General features: G+C 45.8%; 1 protein-coding gene across 2 annotated transcripts in view; it reads right to left on the reverse strand.

Annotated features, from left to right (window-relative positions):
• Nucleotides 1–6,400: 6,400 nt before the first annotated feature.
• The window catches only part of LOC137542575 (uncharacterized), an 83,727-nt gene continuing 71,672 nt past the window's right edge, over nucleotides 6,401–18,455 (reverse strand). The window contains exons 11-14 of one of the 2 annotated variants that reach the window (XM_068264598.1): nucleotides 14,409–14,534; nucleotides 14,184–14,312; nucleotides 12,535–12,672; nucleotides 6,404–7,842 (exon numbers count right to left, since the gene is read on the reverse strand). In XM_068264598.1, the coding sequence (XP_068120699.1) occupies nucleotides 7,682–7,842; nucleotides 12,535–12,672; nucleotides 14,184–14,312; nucleotides 14,409–14,534 (554 nt within the window). In that variant the 3' untranslated portion in view covers nucleotides 6,404–7,681. Of the gene's footprint in view, nucleotides 7,843–12,534; nucleotides 12,673–14,183; nucleotides 14,313–14,408; nucleotides 14,535–18,455 lie in introns of both variants that reach the window. The other variant, XM_068264599.1, reaches the window with a different exon arrangement.

Raw genomic sequence — 18,455 nt, forward strand, 5'->3', positions numbered from 1 at the left:
CTGCTGCATGCTTGTTCAGGGTCTATGGCCAAATGTATTAAAGTCAGAGGCTCAGCAGGATAACCAGGTAACTGGTATTGCTTAACCACATGCCGACCGCCCACTACCTATGGGCGGCGGCAAAGTGGACCCCGCAAGGACCGCACACACACACACACACACACACACACACACACACACACACACACACACACACACACACACACACACACACACACACACACACACACACACACACACACACACACACACACACACACACACACACACACACACACACACACACACACACACACACACACACACACACACACACACACACACACACACACACACACACACACACACACACACACACACACACACACACACACACCCCCTGTTTGCACCCAATCACCCCCCTAATCACCCATCAATCACCACCTGTCACAATCTGTCAATGCTATTTTTTAGAATAGGTCCTAAACTGCCCCCTGGGGGCTCCTGATCACCCCCACCCCCTCAGATCCTCCCCAGACCCCCCCATGTACTGTATATATCTATCCTCCCCTGTAATCACCCACTGATCACCTGTCAACCACCCTTCACTCACCCCCTGTCACTGCCACCCATCAGCTCAGACCCTAACCTGCCCCTTGCGGGCACCTGATCACCTGCCCACGCCCTCAGATCGCTCGCAGACCCCCCTCGGATCACCTCCCAAGTGCATTGCTTACATCTGTTCTCCCATCTAATCACCCACTGATCACCCATCAATCACTCCCTGTCACTGCTACCCATCAGATCAGACCCTAATCTGCCACTTGCGGGCACCCAATTACCCGCCCACACCCTCAGATTGCCCTCAGACCCCCCTGATCACCTCCCCAGTGCATTGCTTGCATCTATTCTCCTCTCTAATCGCACCCTGATCACCTATCAATCACACCGTCACCCCCTGTCACTGCTACCCATCAGATCAGACCCTAATCTGCCCCTTGCGGGCACCCAAACACCCGCCCACACCATCAGATTGCCGGCAGACCCCTCCTTATCACCTCCCCAGTGCAATATTTACATCTGTTCTCCCCTCTAATCACCCACTAATCACCCATCAATCACCCCCTGTCACTGCTACCCATCAGATCAGACCCTAATCTGCCACTTGCGGGCACCCAATTACCCGCACACACCCTCAGATTGCCCTCAGACCCCCCCTGATCCCCAGTGCATTGCTTGCATCTATTCTCCCCTCTAATCGCACCCTGATCACCTATCAATCACCCCCTGTCACCACCTGTCACTGCTACCCATCATACCCATCAGATTAGACCCTCATCTTCCCCTTGCAGGCACCCAATCACCCGCCCACACCCTCAGATCGCCCTCAGACCCCCCCTGATCACCTCGCTAGTGCATTGCTTGCATTTATTCTCCCCTCTAATTGCACCCTGATCACCTATCAATCACCCTGTCACCCCCTGTCACCCCCCCCCCCCCGATCACCTCCCCAGTGCATTATTTATATCTGTTCTCCCCTCTAATCACCCACTGATCACCCATCAATCATCCGCTGTCACCACCTGTCACTGCTACCCATTAGATCAGACCCTAATCTGCCCCTTGCGGGCACCCAATTACCCGCCCACACCCTCAGATCGCCCTCAGACCCCCCCTCCCCCCGATCACCTCCCCAGTGCATTGCTTGCATCTATCCCCCCTCTAATCACACCCTGAGACACCCATCAATCACCTCCTGTCACCACCTTTCACCCCCTAGCACACCTAACCTTCAGATCAGGCCCAAATTTGCCCCATGTGGGCTCCTGATCACTCGTCCAAACCCTCAGATCCCCCTCAGACCCCCTTCCGATCACCTCCCCAGTGCATTGATTGAATCTATTCTCCCCTCTAATCACCCCCTTAGACACCCATCAATCACCTCCTGTCACCACCTGTCACCCCCTAGCACTCCTATCCATCAGATCAGGTCCTAATCTGCCCCCTGCGGGCTTCTGATCACCCGGCCAAACCATTATGCCACACAATACACAACCGCCAATCCAAGAAGCTACCACGCCCAGCCTTTTCGGTGGAAACCACTCCACATTTCCAAACTTAAAACTTTTTTGGAGCAGTAGGAGAAGAGAGGTGCCAGCAGGATAAAAGCGGATAAAAACTTTAACATTTTCTGGGAGGAAGTGGTGGACTTACCTCCATAAAGCAGACATGAAAGACAGTCAGGCGCTACACCTGCTATTGCCGAAATTCTGTTTTGTCACCACGTTTATTGCCTGATGAAGTGGGCTGTGCCTGCGAAACGCGTTGCACTTTTTTGGGGTACTATTTAATAAATGTGATTGCTACTATTCAGACAGTCTTTCGTGTCTGCTTTATGGAGGTAAGTCCACCACTTCCTCCCAGCAAATTTTAAAGTTTTTATCCGCTTTTATCCTGCTGGTGCCTCTGTTCTCCTACTGCTATACCGTGTCCACCCCTGGTGGAGGGGCGATCTACCCCCTTTCGCATCTACAGAGAGCGACTTCTTATCCCTGAGTGAGGACAGGTCTAATCTCCTCACCTGCCCTATACAGTGGTTGCCTTTGTGGTAACCCACGTTTGTGAGTATAATTTTCTCACGATAACCTTTACTTCATTTATGCTTAAAGTGACTCTGTAACAAAAATTACAACGTTTTTTCTACCATCCTACAAGTTCCTAAACCTATTCTAATGTGATCTGGCTTGCTGCAGCTCTTTCTACTATAACCATCTCTGTAATAAATCAATGTATCTTTCCCCTGTCAGACTTGTCGGCCTGCGTCTGGAAGGCTGCCAAGTTCTTCAGTGTTGAACTGTTCCTCTATGCACACTCCAGTGTGTGTTTTATTTACATAAGCCAGCAGCTTCTCTGCTATCTTATCAGTGATAGAAGAGAGCTGGATAAAAATCCTCCTCTGGAGGCTGTGAAAGGAGCTGGTCTGTCACATACTAAGGAATTAACGACATAGGCAGAGCTGTCTGCAGGAAGCCTGTAATGTTCAGTGCATGAGAGAAGCTGGGGACAGAAGGTAAACACACACAAGTGATCTCTTGAGATTCAGAAGTAAGGCTGTATACAGCCTGCTTGTGTATGGATGTATTTTCTATGTGTGGACATGCTGTACATCAACCTACTTCCTGTTTTGGTGGCCATTTTGTTTGTTTATAAACAAACTTTTTAAAACAGTTTTTGACTACTTTAAATGCGGCGGGGAGCGGTGAAATTGTGACAGAGGGTAATAGGAGATGTCCCCTAACGCACTGGTATGTTTACTTTTGTGCGATTTTAACAATACAGATTCTCTTTAACATACTACACTATATTGGGCTCTCGGTTTCTCTACATTGTAACATTTTTTGGGGCCTTCTCCTTAACATGGGTCTAGTAAAAAATAATGTATTGCGGTCTTATTGGTCTACGCACCCAATACATCACATGCCCATGTTCTCTGCTGCCATGTCCAGGTCACGATTTGAGAACATCCTGCGCTTCCTGCACTTCAGTGCCAATACAACCTGTCATCTAAGAAGCCACCCTGCTTATGACCGGTTCCAAAAAATTCGGCCCCTCATAGACCACCTGCCATCAAAATTTGCAGATGCTTATACTCCTGAACAGTCATTTTGAGGCATTTGGTTTCTAGACCACTCCTCACGGTTTTGGGCCCCTAAAATGCCAGGGCTAATAGGAACCCCACAAGTGACCCCATTTTAGAAAGAAGACACCCCAAGGTATTCCGTTAGGTGTATGATGAGTTCATAGAAGATTTTATTTTTGTCACAAGTTAGTGGAAAATGACACTTTGTGAAAAAAAAAAACAATAAAAATCAATTTCCGCTAACTTCTGACAAAAAAAAAAAAATCTTCTATGAACTCACCATACTCCTAACGGAATATCTTGGGGTGTCTTCTTTCTAAAATGGGGTCACTTGTGGGGTTCCTATACTGCCCTGGCATTTTTGGGGCCCTAAACCGTGAGGAGTAGTCTAGAAACCAAATGCCTCAAAATTACCTGTGAAATCCAAAAGGTACTCATAGGACGTTGGGCCCCTTAGCGCACCTATGCTGCAAAAAAGTGTCACACATGTGGTATCGCCGTACTCAGGAGAAGTAGTATAATGTGTTTTGGGGTGTATTTTTACACATACCCATGCTGGGTGGGAGAAATATCTCTGTAAATGGACAATTGTGTGTAAAAAAAAAATCAAAAAAAATCTCATTTACAGAGATACAGTATTTCTTCCACCCAGCATGGGTATGTGTAAAAATACACCCCAAAACACATTATACTACTTCTCCTGAGTACGGCGATACCACATGTGACACTTTTTTTGCAGCCTAGGTGTGCTAAAGGGCCCAACGTCCTATGAGTACCTTTAGGATTTCACAGGTCATTTTGAGGCATTTGGTTTCCAGACTACTCTTCACGGTTTAGGGCCCCTAAAATGCCAGGGCAGTATAGGTACCCCACAAGTGACTCCATTTTAGAAAGAAGACACCCCAAGGTATTCCATTAGGTGTATGGTGAGTTCATAGAAGATTTTATTTTTTTGTCACAAGTTAGTGGAAAATGACACTTTGTAAAAAAAACAAAAAACTATAAAAATCAATTTCCGCTAACTTGTGACAAAAAAAAACAACAACTCCTCACCGTACTCCTAACGGAATACCTTGGGGTGTCTTCTTTCTAAAATGGGGTCACTTGTGGGGTTCCTATACTGCCCTGGCATTTTTGGGGCCCTAAACCGTGAGGAGTAGTCTAGAAACCAAATGCCTCAAAATGACCTGTGAAATCCTAAAGGTACTCATAGGACGTTGGGACTCTTAGCGCAGTGTTTCTCAACATTTTATTGGTATGTACCCCTTTTAAAACCCTGTACTCTCCAAGTACCCCCTAGCATAGGAAACATTATCACAAGTACCCCTTGAATAATATATATTTAATCGTAGTACATGATAATTGGTTCTAATCACTTTCCAAACATTTTACTATTGCTTTTAATTAGCTAAAACACTAATTTGGTGTTGTTTAAATAAGATTTATCACTTTCTAAAACTCTAAATTTGTTATGCGTACCACACGTTGAGAACCTAGGTTTAGCGCACCTAGGCTGCAAAAAAGTGTCACACATGTGGTATCGCCGTACTCAGGAGAAGTAGTATAATGTGTTTTGGGGTGTATTTTTACACATACCCATGCTGGGTGGGAGAAATATCTCTGTAAATGGACAATTGTGTGTTAAAAAAAAAAAAATCTCATTTACAGAGATATTTCTCCCACCCAGCATGGGTATATGTAAAAATACACCCCAAAACACATTATACTATTTCTCCTGAGTACGGCGATATCACGTGTGACACTTTTTTGCAGTCTAGGTGCGCTAAGGGGCCCAAAGTCCAATGAGCACCTTTAGGCTTTACAGGGGTGCTTACAATTTAGCACCCCCAAAATGCCAGGACAGTAAACACATCCCACATATGACCCCATTTTGGAAAGTAGCCATCCCAAAGTATTTAGAGAAGGGCATGGTGAGTCCGTGGCAGATTTCATTTTTTTTTGTCACAAGTTAGCAGAAATGGAAACTTTTTTTTTTTTTTTTGTCACAGTGTCATTTTCCGCTAACTTGTGACAAAAAATAAAATCTTCTATGAACTCACCATGCATCTTAGTGAATACTTTGGGATGTCTTCTTTCCAAAATGGGGTCATTTGGGGGGTATTTATACTATCCTGGAATTTTAGCACCTCATGAAACATGACAGGTGCTCAGAAAAGTCAGAGATGCTTCAAAATGGGAAAATTCACTTTGTTTGTAAACGCTATAACTTTTACCCAAACCAATAAATATACACATAGGCCTAGTGCACACCAAAAACCGCTAGCAGATCCGCAAAATGCTAGCAGATTTTGAAACGCTTTTTCTTATTTTTCTGCAGCGTTTCAGCTAGCGTTTTGCGGTTTTGTGTAGCGGTTTTGGTATAGTAGATTTCATGTATTGTTACAGTAAAGCTGTTACTGAACAGCTACTGTAACAAAAAACGCCTGGCAAACCGCTCTGAAGTGCCGTTTTTCAGAGCGGTTTGCGGTTTTCCTATACTTAACATTGAGGCAGAAACGCATCCGCAATCCAAAATCTGCAGCAGCCCGGGAGTATGCGTTTCTGCAAAACGCCTCCCGCTCTGGTGTGCACCAGCCCATTGAAATACATTACCCTAGCGGATCCGCACCCGCAAGCAGATCGCAAACCGCAGCGGAAACGCTCCGGTGTGCACTAGGCCTAATTGGATTTTTTCTTTATCAAAGTCATGCAGCACAATAAATATGGACAAAAATGTATATACAAATTTTACTTTATTTGAAAAATGTCAGCACAGAAAGTTAAAATAATCATTTTTTTTTTTTACAAAATTCAAGTATTTTTTGATGAATATAATAAAAACTAAAAATCACAGCAGCAATCAAATGGCACCAAAAGAAAGCTGTATTAGTGACAAGAAAAGGAGGGAAAATTCATTTAAATAGTAGGTTGTATGATCGAACAATAAACCGTTAAAGCTGCAGTGGTCTGAATGGAAAAAAGGCTCTGGTCCTTAAGGGGTGAAAAGACTGCAGTCCTCAAGTGGTTAAAAGGAAATAAATATGGCAGCTTTCATATACCTCTCACTACAGTTCTCTTTTAATGTTCTCAGTCAGCAAGGGAGCATATGTAACAACTTGAGACATGACATGCTGCAGGAAAGCAGAAGGAGAGAGGAATAGTTGGCATTGCAGCTCAAGACAGCTGACACTGGGATGGTGCAGGCAAGGTTCACACACACTCTTCTCACGCTGTGGTGCACTCTGCATGCTCAGATCAAAATAAAGGCGGTGTAGATATAAATTAAGAAGATGAGGAAGGCAATCGGCACTGCAGTTGCTTTATTCCAATAGCGAGGCACAAATTAGCAGTACAAAAACGTAGCTAAAAGAGGTAACATACCATCTTGCAGAGTGTGGTGGTGCGGTGGGTGCTGGGGACAGGTGCCTGATGGCCGTTTCCGGCTGTAACTGCACTTCAACGGAGGCTAGGATGACATGCTGCAGCTCAACACAATAACACACTGACTGGCTGTGAGTCTGTGACATACAAACTGCTCACCCTCAGCCACTCCATTCCTCCTCAGGCAGGACAGCAGTGCCACCTCCTCCCTTCTGCTGTGCAAGTCCAATGAAACACTGCTGCTCTCCCCCCTCCTCAGTCACTGTCAGACTCCCCACACAGCACAACAAGCTGCTTTTCCCCAATGATGACTTCTTCACAGTACAAACATCCTGCCCCTGTAATCTCTGTGCCTGATGCAAATGTTTCACCTTGCTTCATGAGAGAACCGGCTCTGAGTACGAGGAGCTTAGGTAAAGTGTTAATCACGGCGCTTCTCAGGGTGGCAAAATGAGTAACGCTTTATTCATCCAGGTGACAATTAGAGCCAATTTATATATTTGTGATAGTATAGTTATCTTTTTAAATAACCTTAAAAACTGTCCATACACTTTTCACCAGCATGCCAGACACCTCAACCCTGTACACATAATGCTGATACTAAATACGTAAAAAAAAAATGAATAAAAAAAAAAAATCCCTGTGCAAAAACAAGGTCCCCTTTAAACTTATTAGAGTGTATCACAGTACAATATCGTCACCGTTGGCTAAAGCGTCAGGGCCGTTGCTCTGATCCAGTGTCACTTGTTCAAGTCCATTGGTTAGGTCTGAGATATCTAAAGATGGCGTCACGTGATCCCAGGCGACGGGGGAGGAGGTCTTTGGCAGCTCTCTCTGGAGTCCTGAAAACAAGTCATTAATTAGTGTGAGTTCATTAAAAAGAATGAAAGATTATTACCATCAATACAAAGCTGTAACAATGAAAGACATTGGGGTTGATTCACTAAGAAAAATAGCGCAAGTAAACTTCTGTTACTCGCGCTATTTAACCCTGCACGCCTTAATGCACGCTACGCGCACTATTGGCAGCATCGCGTGCATTATTACCTTTAGTCAGAGGAGTGCTCGCTATGCAAAGCATAACGATCGCTTAGCCAATCACGGGCGCTCCATTCATGCGGCCCTGGACCCCTTCGGGTCCAGTAACTTTAAAGGAAGTGATCCCTGCACTTTGATTGGCCCAATGACAGGCAGCCTATTGTGTTAAATTGGCTATTGGCTAAGTGCTCACTATGCTGTGCATAGCAAGCACTCTACTGTCTAAAGGTAATAATGCACGCGATGCTGCCAATAGTGCGCGTGGAGTCGTTAAGGTTAGGCAGTGGGGTAGCGTGGTTAGGGTTAGGCAGCAGGGGTGGAGTGGTTAGTGTTAGGAAGCAAGGGTGGAGTGGTTAGTGTTAGGCAGCGGGGGTGAAGTGGTTAGGGTTAGGCACCTGAAGGGTCTTAGGGTTAGGCATAAGTAGAGGTTCAGTGTGAAAATAGGCAGGGGTGTAGTTACCAGTATACATGACCTGATCATGGTATCCGTGTCTCCTCCTCTTCCTGGTTAGTTTACAGGTGTCCTGCAGCCAGCCAATCACCATGCAGCTTCAACCCCCGCATGGTGACAGGCTGGCTGCAGCTAACCTGCAAGCTAACCAGGAAGTGAAGGAGATGCGATCACCAGGAGCAGGTAGTGTAGAATAAATGCTAGATGCCGGTAATTACATCTTGTTACCAATGTTTTTAACACTTTAGAAATGTTCTAAAACGTTAAATAACGTTAGTAACAAGATTTCATTAACGGAATCACCTTGCACCATAATTTTGAAATGCCATTTTTATAATATACGCCCCTAATAATAGGTAGCTAGATGTAGCCACACAGGGCCCCTAGAATCAGTAGCAAGAATAGCACCCAGACCCAGTATTAGGTTTGCAGATGCAGCCCCACTCAGTATAGGTAGTTACAGGAGCCTCCAGTATTAGGTAGCCAGGTGCAGCCCCACCCCCAATCCCGAGCCTAGGGGCCAGGCATAGAACTCCCAACCACATGACCTCTGTAGTATAGGTAGCCAGATGTAGTGCTCCTTCCCCCCAGTATAGGTAGCCAGATCATGTCCCCCAACAATAGGCAGCCAGAAGACCCTGTAGCATAGCTAGCTGGATATAGAGCCTTTCCCCAATATAGCTTCCCTGGAGGTGTTGTGCCCCCCCCTTGCTCCCCCATCTTAGCGAGTCTATGCATAAGTATCATGTGCAGCAGCAGAATTGGTTCTCTTACTTCCTCTGCCGATGCACATTCATCCTCTCTGCTCACCTCTCGCTCTAGTGCCCAGAATCTCGATTGCTGGACACTAGAGTGAGAGGTGAGCAATGACAGGAGGACGCATGTCCCTGGGCTCCGGCGGAGGAGGCAAGAGAAGCACTGCTACCGCTAAACCTAAATGTCTGCATACTATGCAGCATGCCGAGATGTCCCCCCTTCTCCCTCCATGCTCATGTTGCTCCCTCTTCCAGCACTGAAGTATGGGTGGCAACTCATCTCGCCTGCCCCTATAAACAGGCTTGATTAAGTCTCTTACACTCGTGCGAGGTCTGCCGCTTGATAGGGATTGGGACTCAATCTCTCAGGTGACAGTACAAAGTGGAGGATGCGACCTTTGAGACTAGCAATGCGTTTGGTTGCTATGCAGAAAGAAGGGTCGACAGAGTGAGTGGTGCACGAGAAGCAGTGAGTGGGCAGGGTGAGTGGGTAGAACAATGCTCTTGGCCAGAGCTCAGCCACATCGATCCGCCAGGCAGATCGTGCGTAGAGATGTCGCGAACCTCCGATTTTCGGTTCGCGAACCCTGTTCGCGAACCTCCGCGAAAGGTTCGGCTCCTGAAAAAGTTCGTGAACCGCAATAGACTTCAATGGGGAGGCGAACTTTTATAATTTTAAAAAAATTCTACTGGCTAGAAAAATGATAGAAAACATGTTTCAAGAGCTCTAATACCTGGAGGCACACCTCATTGAGTGAAATACACATCACTGCTGGAGGACCCACCCTCCCTCCTCCAAGCAAGGTCTTTTATACCATTTGGCTCAGTTGTCTGCCTACACTAATTAGTTATGGGACAGCTGCTACACACTCTGCTAGGGAGATTTTAATTAGCCTCTTGTGGGTCCCCTCCTCCTCCTCCTCCTCCCACCTCCCCTTCTAGCTATTCCCTCCTCCCTCCTACCGGAGGGAGGAGGGTCTCTTCTGCCAGGGAATTATACTATTTTAAAAACCAGTATACATCATACCATGGCTGGGAATCGAACCCAGCTCTCACTGTGTGGTGGGCAAGTCACCCTAACCACTGTACCACTACAGTAGTAAGTGAAGCTGGCCTAAAATTTACCATTTATGCTCAATGCAATAGAAACAGGTTGCTTACAGGGAACCTTAACTGAGAGTGATATGGATGTTTCCTGTAAACAATACCAGTTGCCTGGCAGTCCAGCTGATCTTTGTGACTGCAATAGTGGCTGAATCACACCCTGAAACAAGCATGCAGCTAATCCAGTCTGACTTCAGTCAGAGCACCTGATCTGCATGCTTGTTCAGGGGCTGTGGCTAAAAGTATTAGAGATACAGGATCAGCAGGCGATTCAGGCGACTGGTATTATTTTAAAAGGAAAAATCCATATCCTTCTCCGTTTAGGTTCCCTTTAAGGATTTGTAGCATAAAAGCCAACTCACATTAGCTGGGATTTGAACCTGGGTCTCATTGTGTGGTGGGCATGCACCCTAACCACTGTACCAACTGAAGCTGGCCTAAAAATTACCATTTATGCTGCTCAATGCAATAGAAACAGGTTGCTTACAGGGAACCTTAACTGAGAGTGATATGGATGTTTCCTGTAAACAATACCAGTTGCCTGGCAGTCCAGCTGATCTTTGTGACTGCAATAGTGGCTGAATCACACCCTGAAACAAGCATGCAGCTAATCCAGTCTGACTTCAGTCAGAGCACCTGATCTGCATGCGTGTTCAGGGGCTGTGTTAGGAAGAGAGAGAGATATGAATCTACCTGGCTATCTGGGGTTCTCTTTGGACAACTGTTGAACACAAAAGAGAAGGCCATGTCTGGCTACATATCTGTAAGGAGTGACTGCATGGTGTAATGGTTAAGGGCTCTGCCTCTGACACAGGAGACCAGAGCTCAAATCTCAGCTCTGTCGGTTCAGTAAGCCAGCACCTATTCAGTAGGAGACCTTGGGCAAGTCTTCCTAACACTGCTACTGCCTATAGAGCATGCCCTAGTGGCTGCAGCTCTGGTGCTTTGAGTCCGCCAGGAGAAAAGTGCGATATAAATGTTATTTGTCTTGTCTACTTTTTCTCTTGCATTGAGCATAAATGGTAATTTTTAGGCCAGCTTCAGTTGGTACAGTGGTTAGGGTGCATGCCCACCACACAGTGAGACCCAGGTTCAAATCCCAGCCAATGTGAGTTGGCTTTTATGCTACAAATCCTTAAAGGGAACCTAAACGGAGAAGGATATGGATTTTTCCTTTTAAAATAATACCAGTTGCCTGAATCACCTGCTGATCCTGTATCTCTAATACTTTTAGCCACAGCCCCTGAACAAGCATGCAGATCAGGTGCTCTGACTGAAGTCAGACTGGATTAGCTGCATGCTTGTTTCAGGGTGTGATTCAGCCACTATTGCAGTCACAAAGATCAGCTGGACTGCCAGGCAACTGGTATTGTTTACAGGAAACATCCATATCACTCTCAGTTAAGGTTCCCTGTAAGCAACCTGTTTCTATTGCATTGAGCATAAATGGTAATTTTTAGGCCAGCTTCACTTACTACCGTAGTGGTACAGTGGTTAGGGTGGCTTGGCCACCACACAGTAAGAGCTGGGTTCGATTCCCAGCCATGGTATGATGTATACTGCTTTTTAAAATAGTATAATTCCCTGGCAGAAGAGACCCTCCTCCCTCAGGTGGGAGGAGGGAGGTGGAGACCCACACGAGGCTAATTAAAATCTCCCTAGCAGAGTGTGTATCAGCTGTCCCATAACTAATTAGTGTAGGCAGACAACTGAGTCAAATGGTATAAAGGACCTTGCTTGGAGGAGGTGGAGGAGGAGGAGGTGGAGGTGGAGGTGGAGGTGGAGGTGGAGGAGGAGGAGGAGGGTGGGCGGGCCTCCAGCAGTGAGAGAAGTGTGTTTGACAATAACATGTCTGCTGACAGTAATATGGAGGGTCAAAGTTTTGCTCAATAGAGCATTATGGGGCGAATCGAACTTCCGCAAAAGTGAACCCCCAAAATTCGCCTGGAACCGTTCGCAGGCGAACCGTTCGCGACATCTCTAATCGTGCGCTGTGTGGGGGGAAATCGGGAGGCACTGTACTCATGTTAGATTCTTCGCAGAGAAAGCATATTGACAGATAAAGAACAGCTAAGCAAGCGCCGTCTTGTGCTATAGTGAGAGACAGGCCAGAGTCGATTGCATGAATTTCCCTCTGTACAGCAATGTACAGACAGCAGCACTATACAGAGCACTATATAATATACCGTCAATTTGGTAGCGCTCAAGGCTGTCCAGCGATCTGTGCTCTGCTTGGATGCGGCACTCCCCCCAGTCTGGCTGTGGCTCCTCCTCCTGTGCTGCATCCTGAAGATTTGAGACCTCTGTCTGGCCGCTGAGATCACCTGCAGAAGGGAGAGCATGAAGTATAGCGTTCTGACACATGGCCATTCCTCCCAGGAGGTCAGCCATTTTTTATCTTCTCTAAAAAATAACTTTTCAGTACTTAGGAATTAAGAAGTTCTGCCGCCACCAGCTGAGCTGACGCTGCTGCAGCTATTGGAGATCAGGAGGTAAAGAGGTAGGCTGACCCCACACACTTCTTCTGGACCCCAGATGGCGAGTCACTTACCTCTTGCTCCGGTATGCTCTCTGTATCAGCCCAGTTTCTAGGGGCGGGCGAAGCAGGTGTCCGCCTGTAGTGCAGTGATGGAGGGGGAAGCAGCGGGCACTCTGGGACTCGGCCTCCGGGGAAGGTGGCCTGACTCCGCCCCTTCTTCTCCTCAAGTTCCCCTTCTGTGCTTCCTTGTTCCATTGCGGAAATTTATGGCAGCAGGAAGCGGCCGTAGTAAAACCTCTCCTCCTTTCGGGCTCCAAGCGAGGTTCCTGTGCCTCTGGGCTGCTCTGTCTCCAGCGTTGCTCACTACTTCCACTAATTAGGGTGCCACACCTGCCTGCTCAGGCTAGGGGGCAACCTTATACTCGGGGCACCTTTTGGTTACCAATACTGAGGGGGGCTACATCTGGCCACCTATACAGCGGGAGGGGGGAGCTACATATGGCTACCTATCCTTGGGGGCTGTTACATCTGGCTACCCCATATACTGGGGGGCTACTCCTGGCTACCTCCTGCAACCTGCTACTTGGAAGGGGGTGGGCGCTTGAGGGGAGGGGCTATATCTGGCTACCTAATATTTAGGCCTCCTCTGACTACTGATTCTGGGGGACCAATCTAGCTATGCATGGGGGAAGGAGCTATGTAAGACTACTTCATACTGGGACCTACTCTGGCTACCTATACGGGGAGTCTCACATCTGGCTACTAATACAGGGGGGCTACCTAATACTGGAGGCCACCTCTGGCTTCTGCGGAGGAGAGGGATATCTACTCCCTCACACTGAAAACTATATAGCTTAGGAACTGCTCTGATTGGCATGCTATGTTCTCTGTCTCAAATTTTTACTTACGTAAGGGTATTTCTACTTGCATCCCGTCCTCTCCGGCCCCTCTGTTCTCTAGTAATACCTCCCAGTAATCCGACCAGTCACCCTCTTCTGCGCATGCGCTGCCCGGCCACCCATGCACCCTCCGTCATGCGCTCCCAAGCAAAGGATCTTGGCGGGGGCGCACACCGGCCAGATCGCGGATGCGCATAAGTGCACAACTGGCTGAGACTGGTCGGATTACCAGGAGCTATTACAAGCAAAACAGAGGAGCCAAACAGGACAGTGAGGGACACCCCGCACCTCATGGGGCTTGTGGAAGCCCCAGGTAAGTATAAATATACCCAATGCTGCCATTTCAGGTACCCTTTAACGAGAAGCAGGTTGATGCACTTTATGCACTGAGCTCTCAATGTTGGTTAAAGTACAGCACAAGGCAATCTCACAGACCAATGATGATCGCTCTGCTTACCGACTCCGCTATCGCAGCTGATTCCCGTCAGCGCATTCTCTGGGCAGCCATCACCGGCGTTTGGCATCTGGGAGGCGGTATCTGTTTGGGTCACACTGTACACACAGGTGTAGCTCCGAGTATCAGATTCTATTGGAGAGACAAACATGGTAAACGTTAAATGTGCTCCATAGTTGTGCAGACCTATTACAGGACCAGACTCTTGTAGATGGGGGAAGCATTTACCTGTTACACAGCTGGGAGCCAGGAAGCGTTGATCATCGATGAATCGAAAGGTGTCACCTACCGACACATTCTGACTGTTTTGGATGTAGATGTTGTAACTTTTATTAATCATGGTCCCAGCATAACCTACAGTTCAAATATAGCAATTATTATTCTTTATCCTCCTCTGGCCCCCCTCAAAATAATAATTTATAGAAGGAGCAGATTGGATCGAACGTCAGAAATCACACCCCTTCCCTTGCCTCCCCTGGGGGCCCATTTCACAAGGGCCATAAAACAAGTGTGGCCATCAACATCTTCACACCCATAACAAGTGGAGCCACAAAACCACCTGATCTGAAGTACAGTCCCCTTTATCAGAGGAAGGGAAGGTTAGTAGTTGGGGTCTACCACAGCTCTGGGCCCCCCTCTAGTTATGCCCCTGGTTGTGACAGCAATTTGAGCAGAACTGTCCTACCTACTCCAGTTTAGTTTGTTGAGGAAATCTCTCTCTCCTAGTCAGGACCCAGACACTCTATTGTCTCTAGAGATGTCACTATTATCTCTAGACTAGAGCAGGGGTAGGGAACCTATGGCTCGGGAGCCAGAGGGAGCCAGATGTGGCTCTTTTGATGGCTACATCTGGCTCACAAACAATTCAGTAGGGGTTGATTCACTAAGCTGCGCCGCTCAAGCAGCGTAGCTTAGTGTGGCAGTGCAAGTAAAATCTTCAAAGTACGCAAGCTACTGCTGTAACATGCGCTACTAACTTACTCGCGATGCCCACAAAACGAACAGCTGCTCCAATTGTCCCACTCTCGACCCTGTCAGGTCCAGTGACTTTCTAGGACGAGATCCCCGCACTTTGATTGGCCCAATAGGCTGCCTGTCACTTGAGGGGGGGACTGTTATAAAAATAAAATAAGGCAAGATAACTGAAATAATGGAGGTGTGGTGTTAGGATTGGGAGCCAATCACAGGGAGAGAGAACATTTGGATTTTTTTAATTAAATGTTAGAACTGCAAGGACTTAATAATGATATTGGGCTCAACTTATTTTATTAACATTAAAGGGAACCTAAATCAAACAGAAAAAAAACAAGTTTAACTTACCTGTGGCTTCTACCAGCCTCCTGCAGACATCCTGTGCCGCGCCTTCACTGCACGATGCTCTGCACATGCGCAGTATGTAGAAATCTCTACTGCGCATGTGCAGAACACTCCCAGCAACAGAGCATGATTGAAGATGCACATGGCCACGGCCGTGCATGTGCGGTGGCTGTCCGAAAGAAAGTTGCTGTGGGGGACTGGAGGATCACTCAGTAATGGCGGGGGCACAGGGTGGCTGCAGGGGGCTGGTAGAAGCCCCAGGTAAGTTAAACTTGTTTTTTTCTGTTCCATTTAGGTTCCCTTTAAGTGCGGTCTGGTATTCAAATATTTTTTGCAAACTTCTAACAAACAGACTGGCACCCCTTCAACTGTACTGAACTTGGCTGCTTGTCTCATTCATCTTTCTTCCCGCTCTTCCTCCGCTGCTCCTCTCTGTCAAGCTCTTCATTGGCTGCCAATTAACCAAAGGATCCAATTCAAGCTCTGAACCCTAACCTACAAAGCTCTCCACAATCTCTCTCCCGTTACTCACTAGTTTCCAGTTACCAACTCAATTGCAGTCTCAAATCTGCATACAACTTTCTTCTGCCATCCTCTAGAATCACCTCTTTGCATTCATGTATACAAGATTTCTCAGGTGCTTTATCCCTCCTCTGGAATCCCTTTCCAAAACACATATGTCACTCTCCAACCTTTGAAATCCCTCAAAACTAATTTTTTCAACAAGCATACCCTCTGGCCAAGTTATGCTCCCTAACTAAATATCACCTAGAAAATGTAGATATACATATTGTATATTGCCCCGCCTCCCTATTCCTTTAGATTGCAAGGGCAGAGCTCTCTCCCCTTTTGTGTATTGGAATATGTTATACATTTTGTTAATCATGTTACATTGGTCACTATAATTACAATGATGCCTACCAATTCTGTAGTATGTGCCAATGTTGATATTTTGTGTATATTATTGTATGTATTACTATGCACCCCATGTTTATTTTTTACTCTGTACCGCACCACAGAATATGTTGGCGCTTTATAAATCAGTAATATTTCTACAGTAATATTATTTTTTCTGTTTACTGTATACTATTAATGGAATGCTATATAACATTTAACCACAAGATGGCAGTGTTGTAATATTATTGTTGTGTTCTATTTATTCATATGAGCTTTTTCACAGCTATGTTAGAGATCTGGTAGGAATTATTATTGTTATTATTATTGATTTATAAAGCGCCAACATATTCCGTGGTGCTGTACAAAGTAAGAAAAAAAACATGGGGTACATAATATTACAGACAGTGGTATACACCAGTCCTACTCCATAGAGCCAAAGTAATCCATGCCATGCACTGATGAGGATCAACCAACCCGAAACAGTATGTATGCATGTTGGATTATTATGGCTCTGTACAAATAACAAGTTGACACATCATTGCATTCCAACGGTTCTGGAGGTGTGTTTAGCTTCTAAGGGTACAATGGTTAATTTGCATATATTCAGAAGTGTTGCCCTGGGAGACATCTCAAGCTCACTCCAACCTGAATTATCGCAAATTCTTTCTGTATTAAGAAAGCAAACTTTTGTTTTCCACACCAATATACATAATACAGAATTGATCCAAAATCGGAATTGGTAATGACAGTGACAAAAGTAACATGATGAATAAAATTTATAACCAATTCCAAGACACAAAAGGGTGAGAGAGCCCTGCCCTTGTGAGCTTACAATCTAAAGGAATAGGGAGGAAATGAGAGGTGGAATGCTTATTCTTATTTTTTAAAGGGGCAGTGTAGTCCTAAAAAAAAAGTAAACTGTACAAACAGGGTACAAACTGTACTTACAATCTGTAGAGTCAGTCACCTGATCTGTAATAGATAGTACAGTATTCCCTTGATGCTAGCTCAATGTAAGCCTAACTGTCAGCATAGATGCAGTATTCGGCTCCACCCACATCGTGATGTCACACCCTCACCAGCTTGTCTGTTTGTACACTGTTTATATTTACATACCAACCAAATTGTTGTTATAATTGGCCCTGTCCCATTTTAAAGGGAACCTGAAGTGAGTAAAATAATTTAAAATAAACATGACGTAGCTGCAAATAAATATTACATACTAACCTCACCATTAGTTCCTCTCAGAAGCTCACCATTTTCTTCTTACAGTGATCCCTTCCACTTCTGACAATATTTTGTCAGAACTGAAATACAGTATACCAGTTGCTGTCAGTTATATATCAGCTGCTGTCAGTTACAACTGAATGTGCAAGGTAATGTCCATGTTTCCCTATGGATCAAGTGGGTGATATTACAGTTTAACAGTGTGCTGACCAGGAAGCTGTTATGGGGTAATGGACATTTTCAAAATGGAGGACGGAGAATTCCATTGATCACAGTGGAAAAATGGTACGCAGGAGAGGAGAAAGGGATTGAGGAGTAGACTACATAGGAGGTAAGTATGACCTGTGTATGGTTATTTTGACTTTTTATTCTCAGTTCAGGTTCTCTTTAAAGACTGGATGCTCGCACCGGTCCACCCTTTATTTAAGGTTTGGTCACACTATCAGCATTTGTGGGATTTTTAAGTGCTGGCGATTTTAGAAATCGCCCCAAAAGCACTTGTGCAATGATTCTCTATGAGAGTGTTCACATTTAAGCGCTACATGTACCATTTTCTGAGCACTTTGGCTCAATGGAAGGTATAGGGAAATCGCAAAGCACTTGAAAAAACGCGTTGTATAGCGATTTCCCGAGCGCTTCTATGAATATATACATTGCATTTATTAATTTCTGGGTGAAAGTTCACTTTCTGACTGTCGTCAGGAAGTGAAAAAATGAATCGCTCTGCAAAAGCGCTTAGAACAGCACTTTTTTAAGTGCAAAGCGCAGGGAAAAGCGCTTTGAAAAACTCTCAATAATTCGCTCAGCGCTTGGGATAGCACTGGCGATTTATAA

The sequence above is a fragment of the Hyperolius riggenbachi genome, chromosome 12 (assembly GCF_040937935.1).
Source record: "Hyperolius riggenbachi isolate aHypRig1 chromosome 12, aHypRig1.pri, whole genome shotgun sequence".
Classification (NCBI taxonomy): Eukaryota; Metazoa; Chordata; class Amphibia; order Anura; family Hyperoliidae; genus Hyperolius; species Hyperolius riggenbachi.